The 25,490-nt window shown below is 48.2% G+C and overlaps 1 protein-coding gene across 50 annotated transcripts in view; it reads left to right on the forward strand.

Moving 5' to 3' along the window:
- Window positions 1-25,490, forward strand: part of SRGAP3 (SLIT-ROBO Rho GTPase activating protein 3) — a 324,141-nt gene that overhangs the window by 256,688 nt on the left and 41,963 nt on the right. For 23 of the 50 annotated variants that reach the window (XM_081528006.1, XM_081528015.1, XM_081528008.1 and 20 more), the window contains 6 exons: window positions 1,993-2,121; window positions 3,622-3,843; window positions 5,358-5,459; window positions 8,220-8,417; window positions 12,450-12,534; window positions 19,401-19,428. In XM_081528006.1, the coding sequence (XP_081384132.1) occupies window positions 1,993-2,121; window positions 3,622-3,843; window positions 5,358-5,459; window positions 8,220-8,417; window positions 12,450-12,534; window positions 19,401-19,428 (764 nt within the window). Of the gene's footprint in view, window positions 1-1,992; window positions 2,122-3,621; window positions 3,844-5,357; window positions 5,460-8,219; window positions 8,418-12,449; window positions 12,560-19,400; window positions 19,429-20,294; window positions 20,298-24,591; window positions 24,695-25,490 lie in introns of all 50 variants that reach the window. The other 27 variants (XR_014064772.1, XR_014064771.1, XM_081527999.1 and 24 more) reach the window with 4 other exon arrangements.

A 25,490-nucleotide genomic window follows, 5' to 3' on the forward strand; every position in this document is an offset into this window, starting at 1 on the left:
AAGAGATGTCTGAGGAGAATTAAAAGACTGACAATGGAGCGTCTCCGCTAAACAGGAGAACATGATCTGCAGGAAGGAAGGTTGAGAGTGCCAAGGTAGGAAGTAGCCTTGTTTCTTAAAGGAGGCTGTCTTCCTCCTCTGCAGTGGGACTCATCTGTCTGAAGGGGGCAAAGGGACAGCTCTCCAACCTGTGGACTCCTTCCTGCTTCTTGCCCAGGATGGCCCAGGACAGACGCAGCTTCCCAGGGAGGCGGTCCAGCTCAGACTGGATCAAGACTGCACCTCTGGCTGCCACACCCCACCCCACCCCACCACTCACATCCAGCCAGTGCCAGTCACTTCATGCTGCCCGTAGGCAGGGACTGTTCTGGGTGCTAGAGGCCCAGCCATGAACAGGAACCATTAAGTCCCTGACTTCACAGGGGACACTGAAAATCAGAAAGTTAGCAAAGAGGTAAAAAAATATAATTTAGGGTGGTGAAAAGCACTCATGAAAAAAATGGAGCAACCAAAATGTCCTTCAGTAGTTGAGTGGCTAAGTAACTGTAGTACATCCAGACGATGGAATGTTATTCAGCACTGAAAAGAAATGAGCTATCAAGTCATGAAAAGACATAGAGGAACCTTAAATGCATGTGACAGAAACCAATCTGAAAAGGCTACATACTATATGATTCCAACTATATGATATTCTAAGAAAGGCAGAACTATGGAGACATTAAAAAAAAAAAATTAGTAGTTACAACCATTACGAGAGAGGGATGAATGGGTGGAGCACGGAGGATTTTTCTGGCAGGGAAACTGCTCTGATACTATAAGGATGGAAACATGTCACTATCATTTGTTCAAATCCACAGAATATACACCAAGACTGAACCCTCGGATAAACTGTAGACTCTGGGTGATAGCAATGTGTCAGTATAGGTCCACCAATTGTAACAAATGTACCACCTGGTAGGGGATGCTGAGGGTTGGAGGGCGGTGTGTGGGGGTCAGGAGGCATGCCCAGAGTCTTTTTACCTTCCTCTCAGTTTTGCTGTGAAGCTAAAACTGCTCTAAAAAAGTCTTTTAAAAATTAGATAAAAATAATCACTAAAAATCGAATAAAGATTAAATAAATGGGAAAAATAGGGCAGAATAGAGCATGGGAAGGGGCAGTCAAGATGCTGGGGACATGTTTGGGGCAAGGCTGTGGTCAGAGGCCCATCTGACCACATGACTGTAGCTAAGGACCTGAATGACGTGGAGAAGCAGGCCATGCAGGGACCTGGAAGGATGGCCTGCCATGCGGAGGGGAGGCGTCTCAGTCTAGAGGCAGGAGTGAACCTGGCCTCTAAAGGATGGGCAGAGGAGGGCCTCATAAAAGGATGGGAACATGGAGGAAGAGCCAGATCCGAAGGGCTTCACAGGCCATCGTCAGGGTTTGAGCAGCCTCTGGGGGATGTTGAGTTGGGGCTTCTGGAGTTGTGAGTTACACTCAGCTCTGGCAAACCCAGAAAAAGCCTGCAGCTTATCCAACAGTGCTGTTGTCAGCTGCCCATGTGTCGTATAAGGTGGAGCTCTTTGAGTACAGGGTCTAGATCTTACTCACCCGGCACATGGTGTAAGGCATCCCAGGGCCATATGAGGGGTTGATCGCAGATACTGGCCATATGCTGCTGCTGCTAAGTCGCTTCAGTCGTGTCCGACTCTGTGCGACCCCATAGACGGCAGCCCACCAGGCTCCCCTGTCCCTGGGATTCTCCAGGCAAGAATACTGGAGTGGGTTGCCATTGCCTTCTCCAATGCATGAAAGTGAAAAGTGAAAGTGAAGTCGCTCAGTCGTGTCCGACTCTTTGCGACCCCATGGACTGCAGCCTACCAGGCTCCTCCGTCCATGGGATTTTCCAGGCAAGAGTACTGGAGTGGGGTGCCATTGCCTTCTCCGGTAGAAAATCCCAAATCCCTCCCATCAGTGGCTGTGCTCTCACATCCACTCTTTCCTTCCTCCAGAGGCAGGCAAAATATTCTGAGAACAAGCTGAAGTGCACCAAGGCCCGGAACGACTACTTGCTGAATCTGGCGGCCACCAATGCAGCTATAAGCAAATACTATATCCACGACGTCTCCGACCTCATCGATGTGAGTTCCTGGGGAGTCTACGTTGATGACCTGCCTGGCGAGAGTCATCAGCTGCGGAGGGCTGGCCCTTGTTCTTTGCTGTCATGTGGGGTGGACAGTGGCCCCGGGAGCCCTGATGGAAGAGACAGGCAGGGAGCATTTGAGAGAGGAGTATCACCCCATGGCTTCTACCTCCCTGGGTGGGAGTGGGCCTCTGGCAGCCCTTGCACATTTTGGCTGGGCAATTGTAGTTCAGCGTGCACTTTCCAGGCACCTTCCTCTACACCAGGGCCTTTACTGGTTTGGGGGATAGAGGGGTGATTGTACACAGTTCATGCCCTGGGGACTTCCCACGATTGTAAAGGTGGTTATATGTTCGGCACCCCTGGGGTCCAGTCCTCCAGACATAGGGAAGAAAATAATGAATGAGCCAGAATTACACAGATCAGCTTTACTTGGGGATGTTATGTTGGGAGAAATCAGGCAGTTGAAGTAAAAGGAAAATGGAACACTGGCTCCTGAGCGCCAGCTGTGCAGAACGCACTGGCGGGACAACCAGATTTGGGCAGGAACGCTGTGAGCACCAGATTTGGGGCAGCTCCTGTGTCAGCTGTGATGGAGCTGGAGTTGCTTGGTGTGTCTACATGAAGACAGGTATCCGGCCCAGCAGGTGCTTCTGTGAGGGCACCCTTTTCCTCTGGCCCCGATGCACCCCATCAGGAAGTCACAGGGTCACCGCTCTTCCCTCAGCTGCAAAGGGACACATTAGTGTCATTATCACCACCCCCAGGAGAGGGAGCTGCCTGGCCCTGCCTTCAAGTGCCCACCATTCCTGCTTCCAAGGCTGGACCCTTCCATTTTCCTCCCTTTCAGCTTTCTTTTTCACACAGCCTTTTCATTTGTTTATTTACCTAATTTTTACTGAGTACCTACTAGCTCTAGGTTTTGAGGTGCAACAGGGGACAAGAACCAGTGGGTTTGTCCTCATGAATCTCAACCTGCATCACCCTGCTGCTTTAAAGGCAAATGTAATGCCAAGTGGCAGGTGTTAAACTCTGAGGGAACACCTGAGGGAAGTGGAGGGAGATGTGGACCCCTCATCTGATATGTGGACCCCCCATGTGATATGGGGTCTGCCTGGTATAAACTCTGAGTGGGGAGAACATCAAGGAAGGCTTCCTGGAAGAAGTGACCTCTAAGCTGAACCAAAGGAAGAATATTTAGACAGGAGGAGAAAGGAAGAGGCTTCCAGGCAGATGGTATGAGTGTGTGAAGGCATGGAGATTAGAAAGAACGTGGTGAGTTTGGGGAGCTGAGAAAAGCACTGTCATTGCCCAGATTATAATCCCACTGCTCCCTCCAAGGGCTTTGGCATGACTTGTGTGGTAAGATTCCAAAGTGCACGAGGGCTTACACTGTGGAAGGGTTGACTGTGAAGCAGGAGGTAACCTAAGTCGCTGTGACGGCCCCCCTCCACCTCACCACCCTCACCTGCACATTCTGTGTGTACTTCTCTCCAAGTGCTGTGACTTGGGCTTTCACGCCAGCCTGGCCCGCACCTTCCGGACCTACCTCTCAGCCGAGTACAACCTGGAGACCTCTCGCCACGAGGGGCTGGACGTCATCGAGAATGCCGTGGACAACCTAGATTCCCGAAGCGACAAGCACACAGTCATGGACATGTGTAACCAGGTCTTCTGTCCCCCGCTCAAGTTCGAGTTTCAGCCCCACATGGGGGACGAGGTAGGCTTCTCCCAGGAGCCCCTGCTTGAGGCTGCTTCCGTCCCTCTGCCGTGAGCTCCCAGAGTACTGGGGGGAAGAGAATGTCAGCTCAGAGGCCTGGGGTCAAGTTCTTGGCGCGTGGGCTTCCCCAGCAGAGGAGTTTACCACTAATCCCCTAAATCTTGGTGGCTCAAGTCCCCTGCCTGTGGAACTGCAGAACCTTAGCTTCCCATGAAATCCCTCACAGTTGTGTCTAGAAGACCCCAAGGGAGCCCCACACCTACACTTAGACCATCATCTCGTGTTCTCCCCTCACATGGTCCTGGATCACCAAAGGTGGGGCCTCAGCAGAGCCACACTGGCCTGTGCTCCAGTACCCTGAGCCCTCAGCACACCAGCCAGCTGAGTTCCCTTCTGGGCTTGTGCTGCTCACATCCTCATGATGTTCTGGGGAAAAAACAATGGGGAAAGACACTTGTCACTAGCCCCAAAGCAGCACACTAGTTACCCAAGTTTCACAAAACCTCTTACGAAAATCTCTCCTTCAGTTTTTCCATGTCATCCCTCCCTCTCTCCAGGGCTCAGGCCCTGGTCCCTGGAACAATGGAGGACAGCCACCAGGTGTCGTATCTGGCTCCCTGTCTCTACCTCCAGGGAAAGGTGCCCAGAACTTTCTCCTAGTGGCCCCATTCCCTCCACTTGAGATACCCCACCCAGGCACATGAGAGAGGGACCCAGCCACCCTCTGGATCCGGGTGGGAGCTCGGCTGGGCTGTCACTGCACCTGCGTAGCAGGGAAGGGTCCGGAGGCACCTTTGAAGATGCCGTTAGCTGGACCCTCCCGCGGCCCTACCGACTTCCTTCGTTTGCAAGAGATGCCTTCTGCCAGGCTTCCCGACAGGTCCCGCACCATCCCAGCCCCTCGTGTCCAGCCTTTTGACTCATCCTCTGGTGACTGAAGGCTGGGTAAAAAACAGAGGCCCGCTCTCTCATGAGCTCAGCCAGGTGACATCAGGCAGCCCAGCCCATGGTAGTCAGAGCCTTGGCTGGACTGGGGGTAGGAGAACTGTATCTCTCTCTCGTCTTCCTCTCTTTCCCCCTCCTCTCTCAGTCAGCCCACGTGGGGAGAAGGGCAGTGAGAGGATCGCTGCTGCATGGCTGCCTGTCTGGAGCACCTTCCTGCTGGGCCTATTCCACTGTTTCCCATCCTTCCTTCTTTTCATTGGCTGCTCTTAGGCACAGCTTCCTGCCTGGAAATTAGCCAGTTAGTCTCACTTAATGACATCATGTCAGTAGTGAGCCGTTGGGTGCTGCGCAAACATAGACCACAGCCAAGAGTTGTGAGAGGGCGGCCCCTGGCTCCTGGCTGGCTCTGCGTTGCCCAGTACGAGCTGTGTGATCTTGGGCAGGTTGCTTAACCTTTCCAGGCCTGTTTCTGCAGCTGTTGATGGGGACGTTAGTGACAGCCCAGCCCCAGTTCCACAGAGGTGCCGAGGGCCTGGGGCAACCGCAGGCGGTGGCTGTTGTTTCTGCAGGTGTGCCAGGTCAGTGCCCAGCAGCCCGTCCAGACAGAACTGCTCATGCGGTACCACCAGCTGCAGTCCAGACTGGCCACTCTCAAGATTGAGAACGAGGAGGTGAGTGAACCCACCGCCCCATGAGGGATTTGGCTGCTTGCGAGGAGTCCACTCATGCCTTGGAAGATGTGAGAAGTCAGGGTTCATCTGTAAGATGCACAGCCATTAAAACCATATCCACCAAGAATCTTTAATGGCATGGGGAATGCTTGTGCATGTATGCTCAGTCATGTCGGACTCTTTTGCGCCCCCTTGGACTGTAGCCCTCCAGGCTCCTCTGTCCATGGGATTTCCCAGGCAAGAATACTGGAGTGGGTTGCCATTTCCTTCTCCAGAGGATATTCTTGACCCAGGGATCCAACCCCTGTCTCTTGCGTCTCCTGTATCGGCAGGCAAATTCTTTACCACTGAGCCACCTGGAAAGCCCAGGAAATGCTTACAAGATGCTAAAGGAAAGCAAAGAGGAAGTAGCACTCTGTGTTCAATACTATTCTAACCAGGGTATACTAAAGTATGTGTACATATTTCTGAGTGCATTCACAGGAGTAGGAAGAAGACTGGAAGGAAATACTTTGAAATGCTGATAGTGGTTTTGTCTGGGCTACAGGAATATAGGTGATATCTGTTTCCTTCTTTGTGCTTTTCTCTCTTTTCTGCAATGAGTTTATGTTATTTTTATCATCAGAAATAAGAGTAGGTATTTTGAATCACACAGTGAGGCAACCCAGAGCACACTAAACCTTTCACTGATTCTGAGCTCCACGGAGCTTCTGTCTGACTGTGGCCAGCACACCTCCCTGCAGCTAGTGGCTCAGGGCTCCCGCCAGGTGGGCCAAGTGGGAGCACCAGCTGGGAGGCTCCGTTCTGATGTGCACTGATGCGGCCACGGATGCCCCCACGCAGGGAGGATGTCTCCCAACTGGAGGACACCAGGCCAGCACACCTCCCTGCAGCTAGTGGCTCAGGGCTCCCGCCAGGTGGGCCAAGTGGGAGCACCAGCTGGGAGGCTCCGTTCTGATGTGCACTGATGCGGCCACGGATGCCCCCACGCAGGGAGGATGTCTCCCAACTGGAGGACACCAGGACGTGGGGGTGTCACCCAAGATTGTGGGCAGGTCCATCTGTGAGAAGTGCAGTCGTAGCTGGAGATGGGGAGTCATGGTCCCTGTCTTCAGACCTTGAGGGGGCTGTCTTGTGCAGAGAGGGCAGGTTGCTTTGTGTCTCAGAAGAGGATGGAACCAGGACAAACGTGAACTAGAGTGTAGCTCAGGATGAACAAATCAAAGAAGTCCCTGTGGGGAGGTTACAGACAAACTATGTATTTGTTTCTCAAACCCCAGAAGAGAGAGGATATGGACAGAGTGTTTTCTTCCTTTCTTTATGCCCTATGTCTTCCCCCACAGCATTTTAAATTGCCTACATGGAACAGCATGTGCTGTATGTGTATAATAATGTTAATGGAATTTAGGTTGGAAGTCAGGACCACAGAAAGGAGGATGTAACACATGTTCCTCTGGGTAGGCTGTTCACGGCTGGGGAGATGCTTAATTTTGAACCTGAACTTCTGTGAGGCTGTGTTGGAAAGAACCGAATCACTCAGTTATTCATTCAACAAATCGTTATTCAGCACATGATCGTGCTCCTGCTCAGTTGCTTCAGTCATGGGACCCCATGGACTGTAGACCCCAGGCTCCTCTGTCCATGGGATTCTCCAGGCAAGAATGCTGGAGTGGGTTGCCATTTCCTCCTCCAGGGGATCTTCCCCACCCGGGGATCGAACTCATGCCTGCCTGTGTCTCCTGCTTTGCAGGCAGATTCTTTACCCATTGAGCCACCTGGGAAGCCCTGTTCAGCACATACTATCCTCTAAATGTTGTGTCCAGTGCAGAGTTAAGTGAGTGAATGGGACACTGTAGAGTACTTTCTCTCATGGAGTTTATATTCTGGTGAGAAAAAGCAGGTGAGAGTTGAAACACAAAAGCAAACAAACAGTAAATTGAGTACATAAAATATCAGCCACTACGTTAAAAATGCGGTTGTGGGGGGCGCTGATGTCACCAGAAGGCGACTTTTAAGTTGAGATCTGAGTGCCAAGAGAGACTCTGAGCGGCAATCATTGTGCAGTGAGTGTGGATACAGGTTCTCCCAGGACTGTGTTTGAAACCACCCTCCATTCAAGTGTGGGTCCGCAATTCAGGCACAGTTCACTGAAGGGCAGTGGGGAGGCTGGGGCCTGTGTGTGAAGCCTCTGGCGGTCCCGCTTGGTGCTAGGAGAGGAGTCAGGGGCATGGAGGACCGCGCCCACCGTACGTATCTCGGGCTGTCTTCCTCGAGCTCTCCTTTCTCAGTCAGGCTTGTGTGGACTCAGTGGCCGACAGCATGAGAGTTTGTCCACTGAGAATGGAGCTCCCTGTATCCAAACTGTCTTTTCCTTGCTTGGGATGAAGAGAACAAGGAGTGCTTCTAGGGTTGTCCCTCCTCAGGGCCCTGCCTCCCAGGAGGAGCTTCTCTGGAGCTGCATAACCATAGAGAGACACAGACCTCAAAACCTGAGTCCCTTGCTGGTCACAGTGTTCTCCAAAGTTCTCACTGGCAGAAGTAGGCCCATGACATTACTGAGCTTAGGTGACTTGGCTTCTCTGCCCAGCCAGCTGCCAGCCTTATTTTCCACATCACCATTAACAGAAGTGAGCACCTTTGTCCAGCCCACCGCCAGGGGCTTTACGTGGAAGAAATAAAGGAACGATTGGGAAAGGACTTTGAGGTGTCAAAGACATTCTGAGACTGAAGGACTTTTGTTGACATGCGGTGTTTCTCTAGGTTAGAAAAACTCTGGATGCCACCATGCAGACCTTGCAGGACATGCTGACCGTGGAGGACTTTGACGTCTCTGACGCCTTCCAACACAGCAGGTCCACGGAGTCTGTGAAGTCGGCCGCCTCTGAGACTTACATGAGCAAGATCAACATCGCCAAGAGGAGAGCCAACCAGCAGGAGACAGAAATGTTTTATTTTACGGTAAGTGGCATCCTGACTGAGAACCTGCTGTCTGTAGCCCCGCTGGCAGTGACTTTGGGGGAGCAGCCCAAATTAGTGGCAGCCAGAGGAACTGCATGGGTCAGTTAGACCTACAGTTCCTCCAACATGCTTTTCATAATAAGTTGTCTGTCTTGGCTTTGTGAAGTGCGAAAGTAAGCTAACCAGTGGGTAGCATGAGCCTTGATCTTGGGTTGACAGTTATTGCAACTTTCCTGTTCTAGAAAAAACACAGAGAGGGTTGTGCTCAGTAGGATGAGAGGAAAAGGGCTGAGAGAGCCAGATGCACATCCCAAGTAACAACCCCCAAGTTAAGCGTATGGTTGTCATGTCAGGTTGTGTCAAATTTGGGCCTGGACTCTGCAAACAATGCCCTGGGTGATCTTTGCAAATAGCTGGTGAGTTGCCAGCCCTTCATGTAAAATCCCAGATTACTTATATTTCATTTGGCTAGGGAGGAAAAGGGATGAGAGGCATCGGGGCTTTGGTTCAACGGGTGTTTAGTGAATATGCAATGTTGGGCTGGAGAGGATCATCCATCTGACACTGGATCCTATTCCACCCTGTTCCTGCCCCAGAGTCACGCACATTGTGCTTGAACGGCCCCAGATTAAAAGCTCCCTCACTCCCCAAACAACTGTTTTGTTTGGCTTGTGGCTGGCTATGGACATTATAATGTTTTCCTGAATCTCTGTTATCTTCAAAAAGCGTCCTCATGAGGATTTCTGGTCATTGATCTTAATTCTGTTCTCTGGGGCAACCCAGAGAGAGGCTAATTCTACTTGACAGTCTGGCAAGGTTGCAAGGAGCTGGGCTTTTATTTCTCCAGGCTAAACACATCTACTTCTTTCAATATGGCCTCTTAAGCTTTTCTTTGAGTGGCCTCAGTATCCTAGTGACTCTTTCCTGACCACATTCTGTCAGCGTTTCTTCTAAAAAGAGGCTCCCAGCAGTGGAGTGACCAGCACAGAACAGGGCTAAACTTTCACCTCCCTCCACATTAGGGGCTATGCTTCTCTTTTCATACATCCTAAGATTACATTTTATTGTTTTTTTTTTAAAGCTAGTATCAGTTAAATCTCTATTCTCTGCATACCGCCATTAAACTGTCCTCCTATGGGATGTGTAGGTGATGTCTTAGGTAGATCTTATGTTTATTACCAGTTTGATTTCCTCTTGATGGATTCAGCTCATGGCTCCAACTGTCATGAGCCTTATCCGGTTGCTCATCACAGATGCTGTCTCTTCAGACCTTGTGTCTAGAGATTCAGTAAGTGTGGCTTCTGTACCTTAAAGTTTATTAGTTAAAACAAACAAACAAGAAATGAATTGCTATGCCAAGGCCAAGGCCAAAGACAGAGTTGTTCAAAACATGCCATTAGGCTGATATTGATCCATTAATTAGCAGTTTTAGACTGTGGTCATTTAACCAGTGACAAATCCACCCAGTTTTAACATCCAACTCTATTTCTTGTTCATCAAATATATGTTGAAAGCCAGTGGTTAACGCATACTCCATTTCCTTGATCAATTTTGTTGCTTTCAAGAAAGAAAGCAAAGCGAGACTTAGTGAATGAGTCCATGCCGAGTTTGGGGGTTCACCACTCCCACTGGGGGCATGCTGTGTTTGTAGAGAATTTATGGGTTACAAAGATAAAGGAGGAAAATGGATGGGCATTAAGTCACTTTGGCAGCAGAGTCGAAGATGAGGGTTCAGCCTGCTTGAAATGAAAAGACAGCATCCATTATGGGGGTCATGGATGTTGTACTTTGATTTGAATATTCAAGTTATCAACCTGATTGGCTAGTGCACCTCATGATTTGATGTTGTGACATTATTTAGGAATTTTTAAGGATGTAACACTCCTTTTAAAGCACACATCATTATGAATCGATGGTATTTGAAGGCTAGGTGAAGCATAGCAGCAGTAGCCAGGGGCCCAGAGCCCCAGGTTGTAATTTGCACCAACCAGTGAGTCACCCACCAAAGCACGAGTTGCGAGTTTGGGATTAGGGCTTCACCTGCTTGGGGCACCAAGGCAGGATGGAGGGAACACCTACTTACACCTCAGCTCTGGCTTTCATGGTGAATTCTTGACACAGGATAAAATCAGAGGGCGCTATTACTGGGAGCATCCAGAGAGAGACTCTTGGTGAGTAACTATCAAACAAAAGTGTGTTTTTGAATTATGTAAGAAACTTCTTGAAAACGCAAGTTCCCAGACTGCCACCCTCCCTGAGGTGGCACCCTGGAAATGTGAGGACACCTGGGCCTCTGTGGTGTCCTCCTAGGGTTAGTCCAGAGTAGGAATCTGCCTGTGGACACTCTCCCCAGCTGGTGCCTGCACCACACTGGGAGAAGCACCATGAATCTCCTCATTTTACCCCGAGGAAGGCAGGAGGCCCAGAAATGTTCAGAAATTTGATCAAAGTCGCACACTGAGTGGCCATCACTCTAAGCCGTTTCTCCCTCTGGGTAGAATGAGAACAGTGACGCTTCTGTCATTTATCATCTGAGATTGCAGTGAGGACCAAATATACCTGTTTGAAAACCATCTACAGATACAACGGGGATGACTTAACAACCACAAGACAAGGCCCTAAGAGCTAAGAAAGACCAAAGCCAAGAATAACCTCCAGAAACTCACCGGGGGGTAGCGGGGGCAGGATTCAGCGAGCTCAACCTTCTCTGGGCACATGTGGGCCTTCGCCCCACATCTGTCTTCTGCGGGCAGAGTGATGCTCCATATGTCCTGAGCTGCTGAGGCTCACCTCTCTGCTCCTCTGTGCTCCATCTGAGCCTCCTGGCTGAGGCATAGAATGGAATTTTGGTGAGAAACTAGCTGGCAGATATGGAGCAATCACATCCATCCCTGTGCCTTCCCCCTCAGGGCCTTGGTAATTGCATTCCCATCTGCTGAGACCCCCTCGCTCCTGTGCACCCATGTGGCCCCTTCCTCACCTCCTTCAGGCCGGGGCTGAAATGGCAGCTTTGCAGTGAGGTCTGCTCCCACTCTCAGATCCTCATTCCTGCCTTGTTTCCATACTTAGCGTTCACCACCATTGACCTATTGTATATTTTACTTACATTTTTGTTAGCTCATTGTCTTTCTCCTACTCTGCTATGTCAGTGCCGCCAGGCCAGGGGTTCAGCTGAATTTCTCGGCACCTACTACATGTCAGGCACAGCTGTAAGCACCAGGGATCCAGAAGGGAACTGGTGTGGACCACGCCTATAGTGCCTCATGTCCCAGCAGAAAGGGCTCCCAGCCTGTGATTGGGCAACACAGGGCAAGGGGGGGCCAAGGGAAGCTGGTACCTGTGTGGAGGCGTGGCTGAGGCCATGCTGAACTGGAAGCAGGTAAATGTGTTTCTGTTCTGGGTGCCTTGTTCCCTGGACTGCACCCGAGTGCACTGTGTTTGGCCAGGCCCCTGAACCGGAGGCAGCCTGTATCCCAGGAACTCTGGGCAAATCACTTCTTGTGTGAGCCTCACCTTTCTCATCTGTAAAAAGAAGAAAATCATATCCCCCAAGTGCAGTTTGGGTTATTTTAATAGGAACGTCTCCAGAGGCCTGCAGTGCCCTTCCTCCTTCAGTTCTCAGCCAGATGAAAGAAGATGTGTTCTGAGGCTCCTCTCTGACAGATCCGATAACATGCTCTTGCCTCTGCTGCATTCCCTTGGCCCAGAAGAACAGACGAACTTTGATCACTAAAAAAGCCCTCTGCCCCAGTTCCTGCCATCCTCACGTGACAAAAGCCCCTTTTACTTTGCTCATCCCCCACCTCTGCCAGCTTTCTTTGTGTTCCGAAACTGACCTGAAATATTTCATAGGACTGGACAGCCAAGCTCGGCAAAGGTGGGGACCTGGTGGAACTGATGCAGAGACCCCTCCTCACTTCACCCATGCCTGGGGCCTTGAGGATGGCTTCCCACCCCGAGGTCTGTTACAGAGGCAGAGATGGCAGAAATTGGCCCTGCAATTTGTAATGTCTTTGTGCCTGTGTCTTACAGAAATTTAAAGAGTATGTGAACGGCAGTAACCTCATCACTAAGCTGCAAGCCAAGCACGACTTACTCAAGCAGACTTTGGGCGAAGGTGAGTTGAGCGGCGGAGGCCAGCAGTGGAGGGTCTTCCCCACTGGGTCTCGTTGTGGCCCCTTGAGCTGTTACAGATGGAGATCCCAGGCACTTGGTAGAATGAGGCCTGGGACTGGGGCCACCTACTGGAACAAGCTGGCTGGGGAAACAGCCTGGTACAGATGCTGAGGACGGGTGTAGTTTGGCTGCCAAAACTGGGGGGCAAACACAAGTCTGAGTTTAAGTTGTGGGGAAAGGTCCCAGAAAAAGTGATAATGGGTCCCCAATAGGTAAAGGGTAGGATCCAGGGCACAGGGCTCTGCACTGATGCTTTTTTAGCAGATTCTTTTTGCTAGAAATCCTATTGGAATGCCTGGCCAGGATTCTAAGTCCAAGAAGAATTCACATACGTAAGGCAGAATTTGGTCCTTGAGGGACCTGGGGACTAGACTTAAAACTCCCGAAAAGCTTCCAATGATGGCTGGAATAAAATCCCATCTTCTTCCGTGGCACAGGAGACCTGAAATCATTTGACCTCCATGCTCCATATGCTACCCTAACCTCATCTACTTCTCCTCCACTCTCCTACTGTACTCCAGCTGCACTGAGCCCCCTCCGGCATTTCAGAGCTCATCCAACTTGTTCCTGCCTCAGGGCCTTTGCACCTGCTGTTCTTGCTGCCTGAAATGCCCCCTACCCCATATCTTTGTGTGGATGTCTCCTTATCCTTCAGCTGTCAGCACAGATACACGTCCTCAGTGAGACTCTGCTGTCCCAGCCTCAGGGAATCACCACCTCTGTCCCAACACTCTCTCTGTTTGATTTTCTTCATCTCAGTGGTCATCATGTGAATTCAACCTCTTTATCATCTGTTCACCTGCTTATTGTCATTGGTCACACCTCCACACCCAATAGCATTATACCTTCAACCAGAGTAGAAACTTCCTTGCTTGTTTTGTCCACTGCTTTATCTGTAGTGCCTGGCTCATAGTAGGCACTCAATTAATAGTCACTGAATGAGTGTTGAATGGAAAGATCACCAGAACATGAACTAGAAACCATCCAAGATCAAGGATGTTTCAACTGACAAAAAAAGGCACGGCCTAAGAATTGAAAATTATATTTTATTTGGTGGGAAAAACTGAGGCCTTAAGCCCAGGATGCAGTATCTTAGATAACTCTGAGAAACTGTTCCGTAGAGGCAAAGTGAGGAACCAGGACATTTAGAAGTTTTTGCAGCAAAGGCGAGATAGTCAGAACACTAAAGGATTGCTGTTGATCAAAGAAAACCTGACATCTCAAGTTAAGGAATTTGGGCTCTTCTATGTATGGGAAGGTGCAAGAGTCTGGGCTCACTGAAATCATTCCTTTGATATGTAGCTCAGCTCTCTGGGGCCAGCATCCTTTGTTTTCTCATCCTGGTTTCCTCAGGGTGCACCATTGCAGGGAGCCAGGGCTGGTGGCTGCAGTGTCTGATGATTCAGTGGTGGACATAGTGTTTCCATCCTGAGTTCCCTTGGGGCTGTCCGTCATGGTTGGCTGTAGTGGTTGATGGGTGCAACATCCTCACTGATATGATAGGTGGCATTTTTAGTGCACAGGTGGTTTAGAGCAAGTCCTGGTGGCCCTGGAGCTTGGTATGAGGCTTAACTTTGAGCAAAGGAGCTGACCTGGGGCTTCTGAAGCTGTTAGGCCACATTCAGAATAGCCTTGTGTTCTGTTCAGAGAGAGCTGTTGGCTGAAGTATATGCTCGACTGACAGGAAAGAAAACATGGGGTCTGGGAAATATGGGACCAATATCAGAGAGGTGAAGGGACTTCCCAAGGTGTCAATGCCATCCTGAGATGTCAGCTTGAAGCAGTTTAGAGATGTCCCAGGAATCTTCTGGGGAATGAGTGTGACAGGACAAGAGCTGTGCTTGGCTGTGGGGCTGGTGGTCACTGCTGGTGGGTGTCTGCCATCTGCAGTACATCCTCGCCCATCACTGGCTTGCTCTCTTCTCCTTGTGGGTGCACATTCTAGTAGCTGTGCCCGAGCTACACAAGTCCTGTTCACTCAGCAGCTATCCAGGGGGCTGCCAGGCTCTGCAGGTGCTTGGCATTTGTGAGCCCCATGCTTTAGAGGAACCGGTGAGAAATGAAACCATTTCTAGCCCCATGGCATTTAGCTGGGAGACAACTCATGAATTCATTAAAAAATTAAATAGTGATAACATTATCACACAGAAATACTGAATAAATTGCCAGGTGAACAATGCAGGCTCTGAGGACTGTGAGTCCCGGGAGGGAGGTTTCACCGTGGGCCCAGGAGAGCAGGAAAGGCTTCTAGGAAGATGAGTAACTAGGGCTTGAAGGAATACCCAGGACTTTGAAACTAATACCAGTGGAATTTTTTTCAATCAACTTTATTGACATATAATGGAAATACCATAAGATGCACCCATTTTATGTGTAGACATCAGTTTGACAAACACATACACCCAGGTATAACCAGCACTGAAAAGCTCAGCCCCAAAGAAACAACCCAAAAGTTCTCTTGTGCCTCTTTGCAGTTCACCCTCACCTCCGCCCCCCCTCCATCCTCCACGTGAAGCCACCACTGGTCTGATTTCTGTCGCCATAGACTAGATTTGTGTGCTATAGCTGGTGACAGCTGGGAATATTTGGGGGATGATAGAAACCTTCTGTTTCTTGATTTGGGTGGAGGTTAGACATGGGTGTTTATATTTGAGAGAACTCATTGATTGAGGGGAAGAGGGGGAAAGAGTGAGTTGCAATGAGCTTTTTCTTCATTCCCTGCCCCCTGCCCCCCGGCAACCCTTATATTCTGCCCATCCTGACATTTCAGTATTGGACCAGGAGAAGGGGGCCATGGGGGACTGTGGATAACACAGAGGGAACCAAAACAGTGAGAATGGAGGGAAAGGGAAGAGACAGAAAGTCCTAGAGAGCAGCTTTCCCAGCTTGCAGGATTGGTTTTTCTGGTCATGGGACTGGGCGCTGAGGGGTGTTTCTCATGAGCCATTTAACAGAAGGCGGGTCCACGTGAGTTGCTGACTGCTTGTGTTTTCAAAGTCAGATACCCTGGATTTAGAAAACAAGATGTTCCTTTAAAAAGTACGATCCCAGATGAGAAAGTACTTCTCTCGAGCTTCCCCGTGAGTGCTATCAGATGCAAGCTTTTATTCCTGCCCCTGCCTGAATGGCCTTAATGAAATAATAATAATAATTAGTTTTGGTTGGTATGACTCCTGATCTGTTTGGTCTTCCAAGTGTGTTTAGCCTTCAGCTGCATCTTGCTCTGAGATATGATTTATGAGTCCTTCTCCTGAGTTTTGAGCTGAAGAACAACAAAAAACAGTAAATGCGACTTCAGAAGTACAATGGCAGCTAAGAAAGAGCCATCTAGAATAATTTCCATAGTCCTGTTTTCTCGTAAGCCAACAGGGAGTGAAGTCCACTGTGCTGCTTTTGATATGTGGGACAGGTCTTGTTAGACTGGTCAGTTCTGGGGAAGTTTTTTCTTATTTTAATAAACTTTTTGTTTTAGAGTAGTTTTATATGTATAGTAAAGTTGCAAAGACAGTAGTTTCCATATATTCTACATCCAACTTCCCCTATTATTAACATCTTCATTTAACATGAGTATGGTATATTTGTCACAATTAATATATACTGATACATTATTATTAACTAAAGTTAATAAATTACTGAAAAAACGGAAGCTGAGACCAAATCTTCAATCTTTTTTGTATCTCCCCTGCAAGATAAAGGTACATGTGGATTCTTAGGACATTGTGGGACAGGGAAGGATTTGCACTGACTTATTTTGATAAAGCTCAGAACCTTCTCATTTGCTCATCTGAGAATGGTCAGATGAGTCCTCTCTACCTGGACGTGTTAACTCTTCCATTCAGTAGAAAGTTCTTGTGAGAGTGGGGCTAGGATAGAGTGACACCTGCATCAGTGACCTTTTTATATCATCTGAGAGCTGTCTTGTATTGGGAGGAATAATCTGGTTGTTTGAAAACAGGTGAGAAATATGAGACCAAATGAAATATTTTGGCTAAAAGAGATACAAGGTTTTTTAAAAAACGAAATGAAATATCATGTCTAGTGCCTCAGTTTCTCTCAAGTACTCTTTTGACAGCATGCCTCAGAGAAACCACAAGCTGGAGAAAACCCTAGGTCTTTTGGGTCACCTCACTTAGAGGCAAATTTTTGAACATAATTGGCCCCAGGCATACAATGCCTGGGGCCAGTGCTTCTAGGTGCCCTGCAAATTGGCATTCCTTGTTACAAATGTCTCTGCCACATCTTGGAAATAAGAGCACACACCCTTTTGTGCCTTTGGCTGTTGGTGCGTCATTTTATTGGCCAGAGAATTCTTAGTTTATCATCTCTGAGCCTTAGATTTCTGACCTTTTATATTGCTCTGGCTAATCAGTAAGCTCCAGGGTTTACACCTAAGATACAGTGGTTTTTCAATTTACTCTAGCCGTTCAAGGGAAGATGGTGTGTTGTCTATAAAAAAGAGTGAGACATAACCTTTTCAGGCCAAGATTTAATGTCCATTACAGAGCAAAATGTCCACCAGGACCAGACAGTCTGACCTTCTCGAAAATGACTGGGCCACCAACAATAACGAATATTTTCACAATCCCAAGAGGTCTCAGATGGTAAAGGGCAGAGCATTTTTGATTTCTGTTAGAAGTTGAAACACTATATTTCAAAAGATGTTAGTAAAGGGGCTCTTGAGAGCTGGAATGTGAGTCAAAGCTGAAGGAGAATCGATTCCATTTGTTGCCAGAGCAAAGTCTGTCTGACATTCCACTTCCAGGACCCAGACCCTTTGATTCCTACCTATCCCTTTCTTCCCTCCTGGCCCCTATTTGTCCATTCATCTGTCCATCCATCCATCAAAAGCACAGACTCTGTGCTTGGCTAGGACTGGGGGTACGGTGTATATAAGACAGACAAGGTTCCTGCCCTCCTGGGAAAGAGAGACCTCAAACAGGAAACAAACCATTAAGTAAAGAATTAAAACTGTGGTAAGTGTCCTTGAGTAGAAAATTTGGGCTGAGATAGAGAATAGTTGTGTATGGGGTTGAGGAGCTTGGAGCACCTGCTTTAATGTGGGTGATCAGAGAGGTCTCCGAGGGGAGGGGACGTTTAAGCTGAGACTTCTGAAGGGTGGGAATGTGTCTGCCACATGAAAAGCTGGGGAAAGAGTGACGGGGCAGAGGGAACAGCCTATGGGGAGGCAGGAAGGGGTGAGGTGAGGTAGAACGAAGAGAAGAGCACTGTGCCTGCAGCACAGTGAGCACATAGAGGAGTGGGCCAGTCCAAGAAGGGATGGAGCAGGAGCCTCTTCCTAGGCCCCCTCTGTCAGTCAGAGTTGCACAGTTAACTACATCCCTAAGGGAAATGGTACGTTTTATAGTCAACCCAGGCCACTGGCTGACCCTTTTCTAGGTGGGTTGCCATCAGCTCTCACTGGGGGTCTTAGGCCTACGTGAAAATGTAACTCAAATTGGTGTCTGGCAAGAATTTATCTCAGACCCCAGACACACACTCAAATTAAGTAGAGCAAATTTTCTTGTTTTACCTCACTTTTCTCTTTTCCTGCTTTGGCTTCAGTTCAACCAGCTGCAGTAACTCTTGTAACTGCTTGTGGCTTTGGTCAGGAATTGTGTGCTGATTTGCTCCAAGTTTTATTTTCAGACTTCTCTCACTGTCTTCCTCCCCTCATTTTCCTCCCCAGCTCCATTCAGCACTGTTCTCCATAGAGAAGCATAAATACTCAGTTCTTTCTTCTCTAAAGTCTCTTCATGTGAATACTGAATGCGATTCTAGAATCTAGAGCAATGCGGTCCAATATGGTGGCCGCGAGTCATAAGTGACTATTGAACACTTAAATCGTGGCTAGCCTGAATTGAAATGTGTAAAATGAGCATCAGATTTCAAAGAGTTAGTACTATACACATATGTTTATATGTGTATAGTATATGCATATACATATATACATGTATATATGCATACATATACAATATACATACACATATACATATGTATATACATATATGTATGCATATATACATACATACATGTATAGTATATACATATAGTATATGTATATGTTTATAACTGTAATGGGCTTCGCAGGTGCTGCTAGTGGTAACCCACCTGCCAATGAAGGAGACATAAGAGACTCAGGTTCAATCCCTGGGTTGGGACGATCCCCTGGAGAAGGGCATGGCAACACACTCCAGTATTCTTGCCTGGAGAATCCCTATGGACAGAGGAGTATGGTGGGCTACAGTCCATAGGATAGCACAGAGTCGGACGCAACTGAAGCGACTTAGCATACACGCCTGCGTATACCTATAACATCTTATTAATTTTTTATATTGACACATATTGAAATAACATTTTGACATAAGTTAAATAAAATATATCATTCAAATTAATCTCACCTATTTCTCTTTCAGTTTTGTAAACGTGGCTACTAGAAATTTGTGGCTTGCATTTTATTTCCATGGGACAGCGCTGACTTAGAGGTTTGCACCACAAAAAAGAATGAATTACTCAGTCATGCTATGGATGAACCTCAAAAGCCTAGTTCTGTGAACAATAAGAAATAAAATATATGTGAACATGGCCCTACAAATAGGAGGCACGGAGGATTTAATAAGACTCGGTTCTTCCCAGCAGACCATACCTTAGCATAATTAGATTTCCCATTTCATAAATAATTAAGTTCAAGTGTGAGTTGTTTCATGTTTTTAGGAAAAGATGAATGTGGACCGGTCAAAAGTAAAATAAACAAGCAAAAATGAAAACAAAACCAACAATTAAACATTAATGTACATTTTTTCTTTCCAGGCGAGAGAGCGGAATGTGGTACAACCAGGTAAGAGCAGGGGATCCTGTTTCCTGCACCTGCAGTCTGAGGTGGGGCGTGGGAGGAGGTGGGAGGCGCAGGAAGGGTGGGGAGGGTGGGACATGGTGCTGGAGCTTGGAGCAGCACAGTCTTAGGGAACAGCGCCTCACCAGTGTCCCCACGGGGGTGTGACTGTGCCGAGAGGGGAGGCAAAGGCCTTTGGCTGCTCTGCTCATTCCAGCTTTAGACTGTGACAGGGAGGGAGCCTTTCAGAGCTGCTCTGGGGGGTGCGTGTCATCCCTCCGTGGCGCTATCCATCAGGTGGGAGGAAGGGACCGTAATATATATTGCAGAGTGGTTGAGGGCAGCCAGAAGCCGGAGGCTATCAGGTTGCTGTCCACCTGTCTCCCCGTCCGTTCTATGGCTGCCGAGCAAACTGCCGAGGAGGGTGGGTGAGGGGGGAGGTGCGGGGCAGGACAGAGTAGGCCTGGGTCCGGGTTTGCCAAGGCTCTGGGTTTGGCTGGAATCCCGCACCAGCACCACCGGGCATACGCATGCGCATATTCACACTATCGCGCACAGCCACCGCTGCTGCCCGCACTGGCTTCCGACTTCACCGCACTGGGATGGACTGGTGGCAGAGCCCCTTGCTCGGGAAGTAACAGTGGACAGCTTCGCTTTCTCTCCAGCTCGCTCACCATTACCCTCTGCGCTTTCCCCTGAGCAGACCAGAGCCAGTGAACACTTTCACTCAGCAGCGGATAGCTGAGGATCTGACTTCAGGACCAGACCTTTCCTTTACCTGCAGAGAATTTAGGTCCCTAAGCAGCCCCATCGCTGCCCATCCATTTCCCAGTCCCCAGCAATGCCTGTCCCACTGCCCAACATGAATTTAGCCGGTGGCCTCAAGGCCTGCACTTTTCCATCATGTGACCACTGAGGTCTAGTTTTTGCCTCATTCTGGAGCCAGTGACCCAGTGACATCCTTTCCCCACAAGTTCTTCCCAGTGGCTCAGAATCCTGGAAAGCTGTCCTGTTTGGCAACAAGAAGGATGAACCCTCAACTCCCTCCTCATCTGGAAGGGAGTTGCCTGGGAAGAGGCTTGGAAAGCTCTGGGGTTTTCAGTTTACTGAGCCCAGGGTCAAGGAGACCAGGGACTCTCCAGAAGCTTAGTCTGTGCAGCTGTTCCTCTAGGACCTGGCAGTCTGGGAACCCTGGGATGATTCGTGATGCCAGGGGAGGCCCTCCCAGCATGTGGGCTAGCAGATGTGCAGGCTTACTTTCTAAGAATCTTTCAGAAACAAATTCCTTTTTAAAAAATGAATTAATTAAGTTTATTTATGCCAAGTGTTGCCTTTTTTAAAAAAATTATTTATGGCAGGAGAGTGTTTTCCTTTAAAAAAATTTTTTTTTAAATTTATTTGTGGCAAGAGAGTGTTGTCATAGTCCCCAAACAACAGAAGCTACATTTTACACAAAGTCTGCAAATAGTGCAACAGATGGGGGATAAATTGAACCATCCCTCACTTCTTCTTAATTCCTAGAACTCATGCGGGAATAGTGGTTCCAGCAAATTGTAGGAGAGATCTGTCATCAAACCCTTGGTGAGGTCCCAGGGTGTTCCTTAGAGAAAAGTTGAGGGGTTTTGCTTTTTTAAAAGATAAAGTCCCTTGAGATGTTGTCTTCCACACTCTCATGGACCTAGAGCCTGGGAAATCCAAGCTAGGATTACAGACCTCCCACTTAGACACACTGCACTGCACTGTACTAAGCTGTAAATCCAGCCATCTGCACTTTGGCCTTTGGCCAAGGTCAAAGGCAACTCTCTTAGTAAACTAAAAGCTTCCTCTTACTTCTAAAAATCATTTTTAACTGATTGTAGAGTGCATTGCTAACTTGGAAGTATTTTTAAAATTAATCTTAAATGCCTTTGGTGAGCTATTTCTATACTGTGGCCCTCTTTATCTCCCATAGTTTCCTATCAAAGGTCAGTGTCATTTTGGATGATTGTTTGAGCAGATCCTCTCAACAAGCTGCTGCTGGCCTTGTAGAGATAGACCAGTTTTGCACATGGGCTGCAACACGTTGTATTTTTTTCTCACACTTTACAATGTTATCTTAGAATAGCCCCAATTCATAATAACCCTGGAGTTAGCATCACCGCCTTAATGAACATGAATTTGAGCAAACTCCAGGAGACAGTGAAGGACAAGGAAGCCTGGTGCACTGTAGTCCATGGGGTCTCAAAGACTCAGATACTATTTAGTGACTAAACAATAACAAAAAATTAGGCTGACTTGAAAGATGTATGGTAAGTGGCAAAGCCAAATGCAAACGTAAGGTTTGATTATGGTTTTCAAACCATTGACTGGCTTCCCTAACCTACAACTTGCTCCAAGTCTGAATTAGTGGTGGAATTGCTTGAGATTTCTTGTCCACACAAACGCAACCCCATGCACACCCATGCGCAGCCTCCAAGAGCCTGACCACCATTCAGCTATAATATTGCCGCCATTTTGAATTTTGACTCCCACGTCTGTGAGGTTGTCTAGGAAAATCACCATCCTTTTGGTCACAGAATAATCCTGAGGCCAAGTTCTGTGTTGCTAATGTGTGTTAATTTTCATCGTGGTTGAAAGGCAGAAAGGGGACATTGGTCTCTGGTTTCTCTTTCTTCCTCTCCGTGGCTTTCTCTGTTCCTGTCTTCCCTGCCTCTCTCTCTCTCTTTCCTTTTTGCTCTGCATCTGAGCAGCAGAAGAGATGGAAGGCTTAGGCTGCCCCACTTTCCTTGGCTGAGCTGCCCCTCTGCTTCCCACTTTGTGCCCCACCCAGCATTTCAGTAAGTCGGTATCAATTTGATGTCATGCGAAGTTGGGATAGCTACGTTTCCTTGTCAGAGATTCTGCTCCGTGCACAGAGCACCACACTAAAGGAAGAAATCCTGATGTGATTCTAACAATCCTTTGCTTTCTGGATTGGGCAGGAGAAATTTTATAACTCACAGGAAAAAAAAAATCCTTAGGACTTAACTTTATGAAATAAATTTTAAAGGCACCCTAGACTTTTTTTTTAGTATTGGTGTCCAACACCTGCCTTGAAACTCTACTCTTGTTGACGATGAGAGTTTAATAGATCATTTAATGCTATTGCTGGGTGTTCTGTGATAAAACTCATTTCCCCATGTCCATACTCACTCCAGAACCTGAAATAGGAAGAGCTGAATTCTATTCCTGTGACCTTGGGCAAGTTTCTTAATCTCTCAGTGGCTCATTTGCCTTATGTTTAAAGTAGGTTTGATAGTTCTTGCCTGCTTCTCAGGGTTGTTGTGAGGATATCATGCTGTGTGAGATAATGAAATGATCGGACAACGTTCAAAAACAGAAATCCAAATCACCATGGAAACAAGGTGGCTCAGCTGCTACCCTCCAGTTATTAAACATAAAACCTGTGGCCCCCTGTCACATTTTGGCACTCTCTTTGGCATATGTAAATTCAAAAGCAGATCTATCATAAAAAATACTCACTCTCATATGCCCTTATCCTCAAAAAAATAAGTAACTTGTGAAAAAGAAATGACATGGACTTAGCTAACCAAATTGACATAGATCCAAGATGGGCTCAAAATAACCTTGCCTGTTGTTTCTTTTCAAAGTTTTGGTCTGTGCTGTTATTTTTGGTTCCAGTGTTTGGGTGGCATGAGATTTGGATTCCACTGTGTCTTTGCCCATGCATGTCCTGGAGCTAGCAGTATTTGCTCAATATTCAGGCACCAAGAGGAAGCTGATCTGAGTTCCCTTGATGGTGGGGCTGCTGAAGCAGACAGGCGAACAAGGCCAGGGAGCAAGGCAGCGTGAGTCTCGTCTCCTTGATGGGCTCCACAGCACGTATGATATACATTCACAGAAATAAATCAAGACATGGGGGGCCCAGGTCTCTGTTTGTCACACATGGACATTGTCTGTGTCAGGCTGGGTCCCCCCTTGGTGCCTCCCAAATTGTGAGCTAAGCCAGTTGAAAGTGAACTGTGTCTCTTGGTTAGGGGTCTTCCTCCTAACCTTTGAAAGTCCTTTGACCTAGAAGGCTGTCAGCATTGAGTCAGGCCACCTTGGGTGGTGAAAGGTGAGCAAATAAGCCAACACAGGCATATGCATGTGAGCAACTCTGGAAACCGGTTCAGTGTTTGTGGCTGTTTCACTGTTTCTGGTGAACTGTGGTGTGATCGCCCCTCCCTGTAGCCAAGATGGAGTGAGCACAGGGAATGGAGATCCTAAAGTCAAGCAAGACACTTTCAACCTGACCCTCCAGTCCTCTGCTGCCAAGGGTTAATGGAATGGATGAGTCTCGGCTGGATATGGGAAAGTGCCCTAAGGCTCCATGACTGACCGAGTGGGAAAAATCTTGGGCTTAGAGCCAAAGAGGCTGAGTTTGGGGCCTAGCTCTGCCACTTCCCCACTCTAGGGCTCAGTTTAGGCCTCTGTAAAATGGGGCCACACATGCAGGGTTAAGCTGATGTTAAGTGTGACAGTGGATTTGAAAACACTAACTGAAAGTGTACTTGACTAAAGGACAGGAGATAGTCCTTACCCTGGGTCCCCAGGGGCCCCCAAAGAAGCTGCAGCCTCCCTCCTGGCATCAGTTTCTTCATCTCTAAAATGAGAATAATAACTGCCTGGCTCTTAGATCAATGGAATAAAGATTAGTCGAGTGCATTTGAAACGCTTAGCGGCATTAGGAAGATCAGTGCCCCGGTAAATTGGGAGCTGAGACTTGGTGATGCGTTTAAGCCAAATCAATGAAAATTAACCCTTCCAATCATCTTTGAAAGTCTCTTGCTTTCTTCGGCTACAGGTTACATCTCACCCCTGACTCCCGCTCCATCTGGTTAGCTTTGCAGGATGGCAGCCTCTGATTGGAGTTTCGGTGGTTTCCCGGACATGTGCTGTACCCCCCCATAATGTAGAATGCATTTGTGTTACATGAGTCTTGGTCCTGCCTGGCACTGTGGATCAGTTGAGACACCCTTGAACATCCAGAAGCCTTCAGATGGAGCATTGGGCACCAGTGCACTGGGGGTTCCGGCCTTCCATTTGCATTTTGTGTTCTCCTTCAGTCGTGGGTTACAGTAGCGTCTTCCCCCATTGTATGTTTACCTTGGTTGCTTTCTTGATTTCTTTTGTTCCATTTTCCCCTAGGCCCCCCTGTCTTCCCCCTAAACCACAGAAAATGAGGAGACCTAGGCCTCTCTCAGTGTGTAGCCATAAACTATTTAACGGCTGTATGGAAGCGTTCATTAAGGTACTTGCTGGGGAGCCACGGAATCCGCGAACGTGCCCAATGTAATGGCAGCCTTTCTCCACCTCCTACCCTGTCCAACAGCCCTGCCCCGACCTACTGACAGACTGACATCTGACCAATCGGAACTTTCCACGTGGGCCCTTGGCCAGGCCGTGTAGCTGGCTGGTCCTCCTGGTGGCCTGCTTGTAGCTTCAGAGGCCCTTTTGTCTATGACCAGTGGCTTCTAAGAGTGCCTCCCCTTGCTTCTCAGCCCTGGCTGAGTGGCAGGTGGGGAGGGCTGTCAGCCCCCTCCCCTGCTTGAGGAACTGTAGTCCTGACCAGGCTGAGGGACAGTTAGAGAAACCCCCTCACCTCCCGTCATATACACACATCTCCCAGGAGCAGACTGGTTGGAAGCAACACAAAGGAAAACCCTGCTGTATATAACAGTGTATTTTTATACAATTTTTTTTTTTTAAGTTGAGAATAGATCAACAAAGGAAACACATACAATTTGTGTAAGAGACAACCCTTCCACCTTGTTTTGCTTCTTGTGGGGCAGTTTGGGAGAAGGGAAAAGAGATGAAGCAGTCCCTTTAGAATTCCAGGTTAACCCTTTACACCTTAAACTGAAAAGGAAGGTTTTCATTTCAGTGAGTTTCTCTGTTCTTGCTTCTCGGCTGCAAAGGGTGCAGGATCAAGCCATCCCAGATAGAACAGCTCAAGGCAAGTTAAGATGGTGATGGAGTTGGAAAGGGAAGCAGGTGGGAAATATCCTCAGGGAAGGGCAAATACACTCTGAACAGTTACTTAGGGG

Source organism: Giraffa tippelskirchi, chromosome 9, assembly GCF_054371585.1.
Source record: "Giraffa tippelskirchi isolate mGirTip1 chromosome 9, T2T-mGirTip1v1.2.pri, whole genome shotgun sequence".
Lineage (NCBI taxonomy): Eukaryota > Metazoa > Chordata > Mammalia > Artiodactyla > Giraffidae > Giraffa > Giraffa tippelskirchi.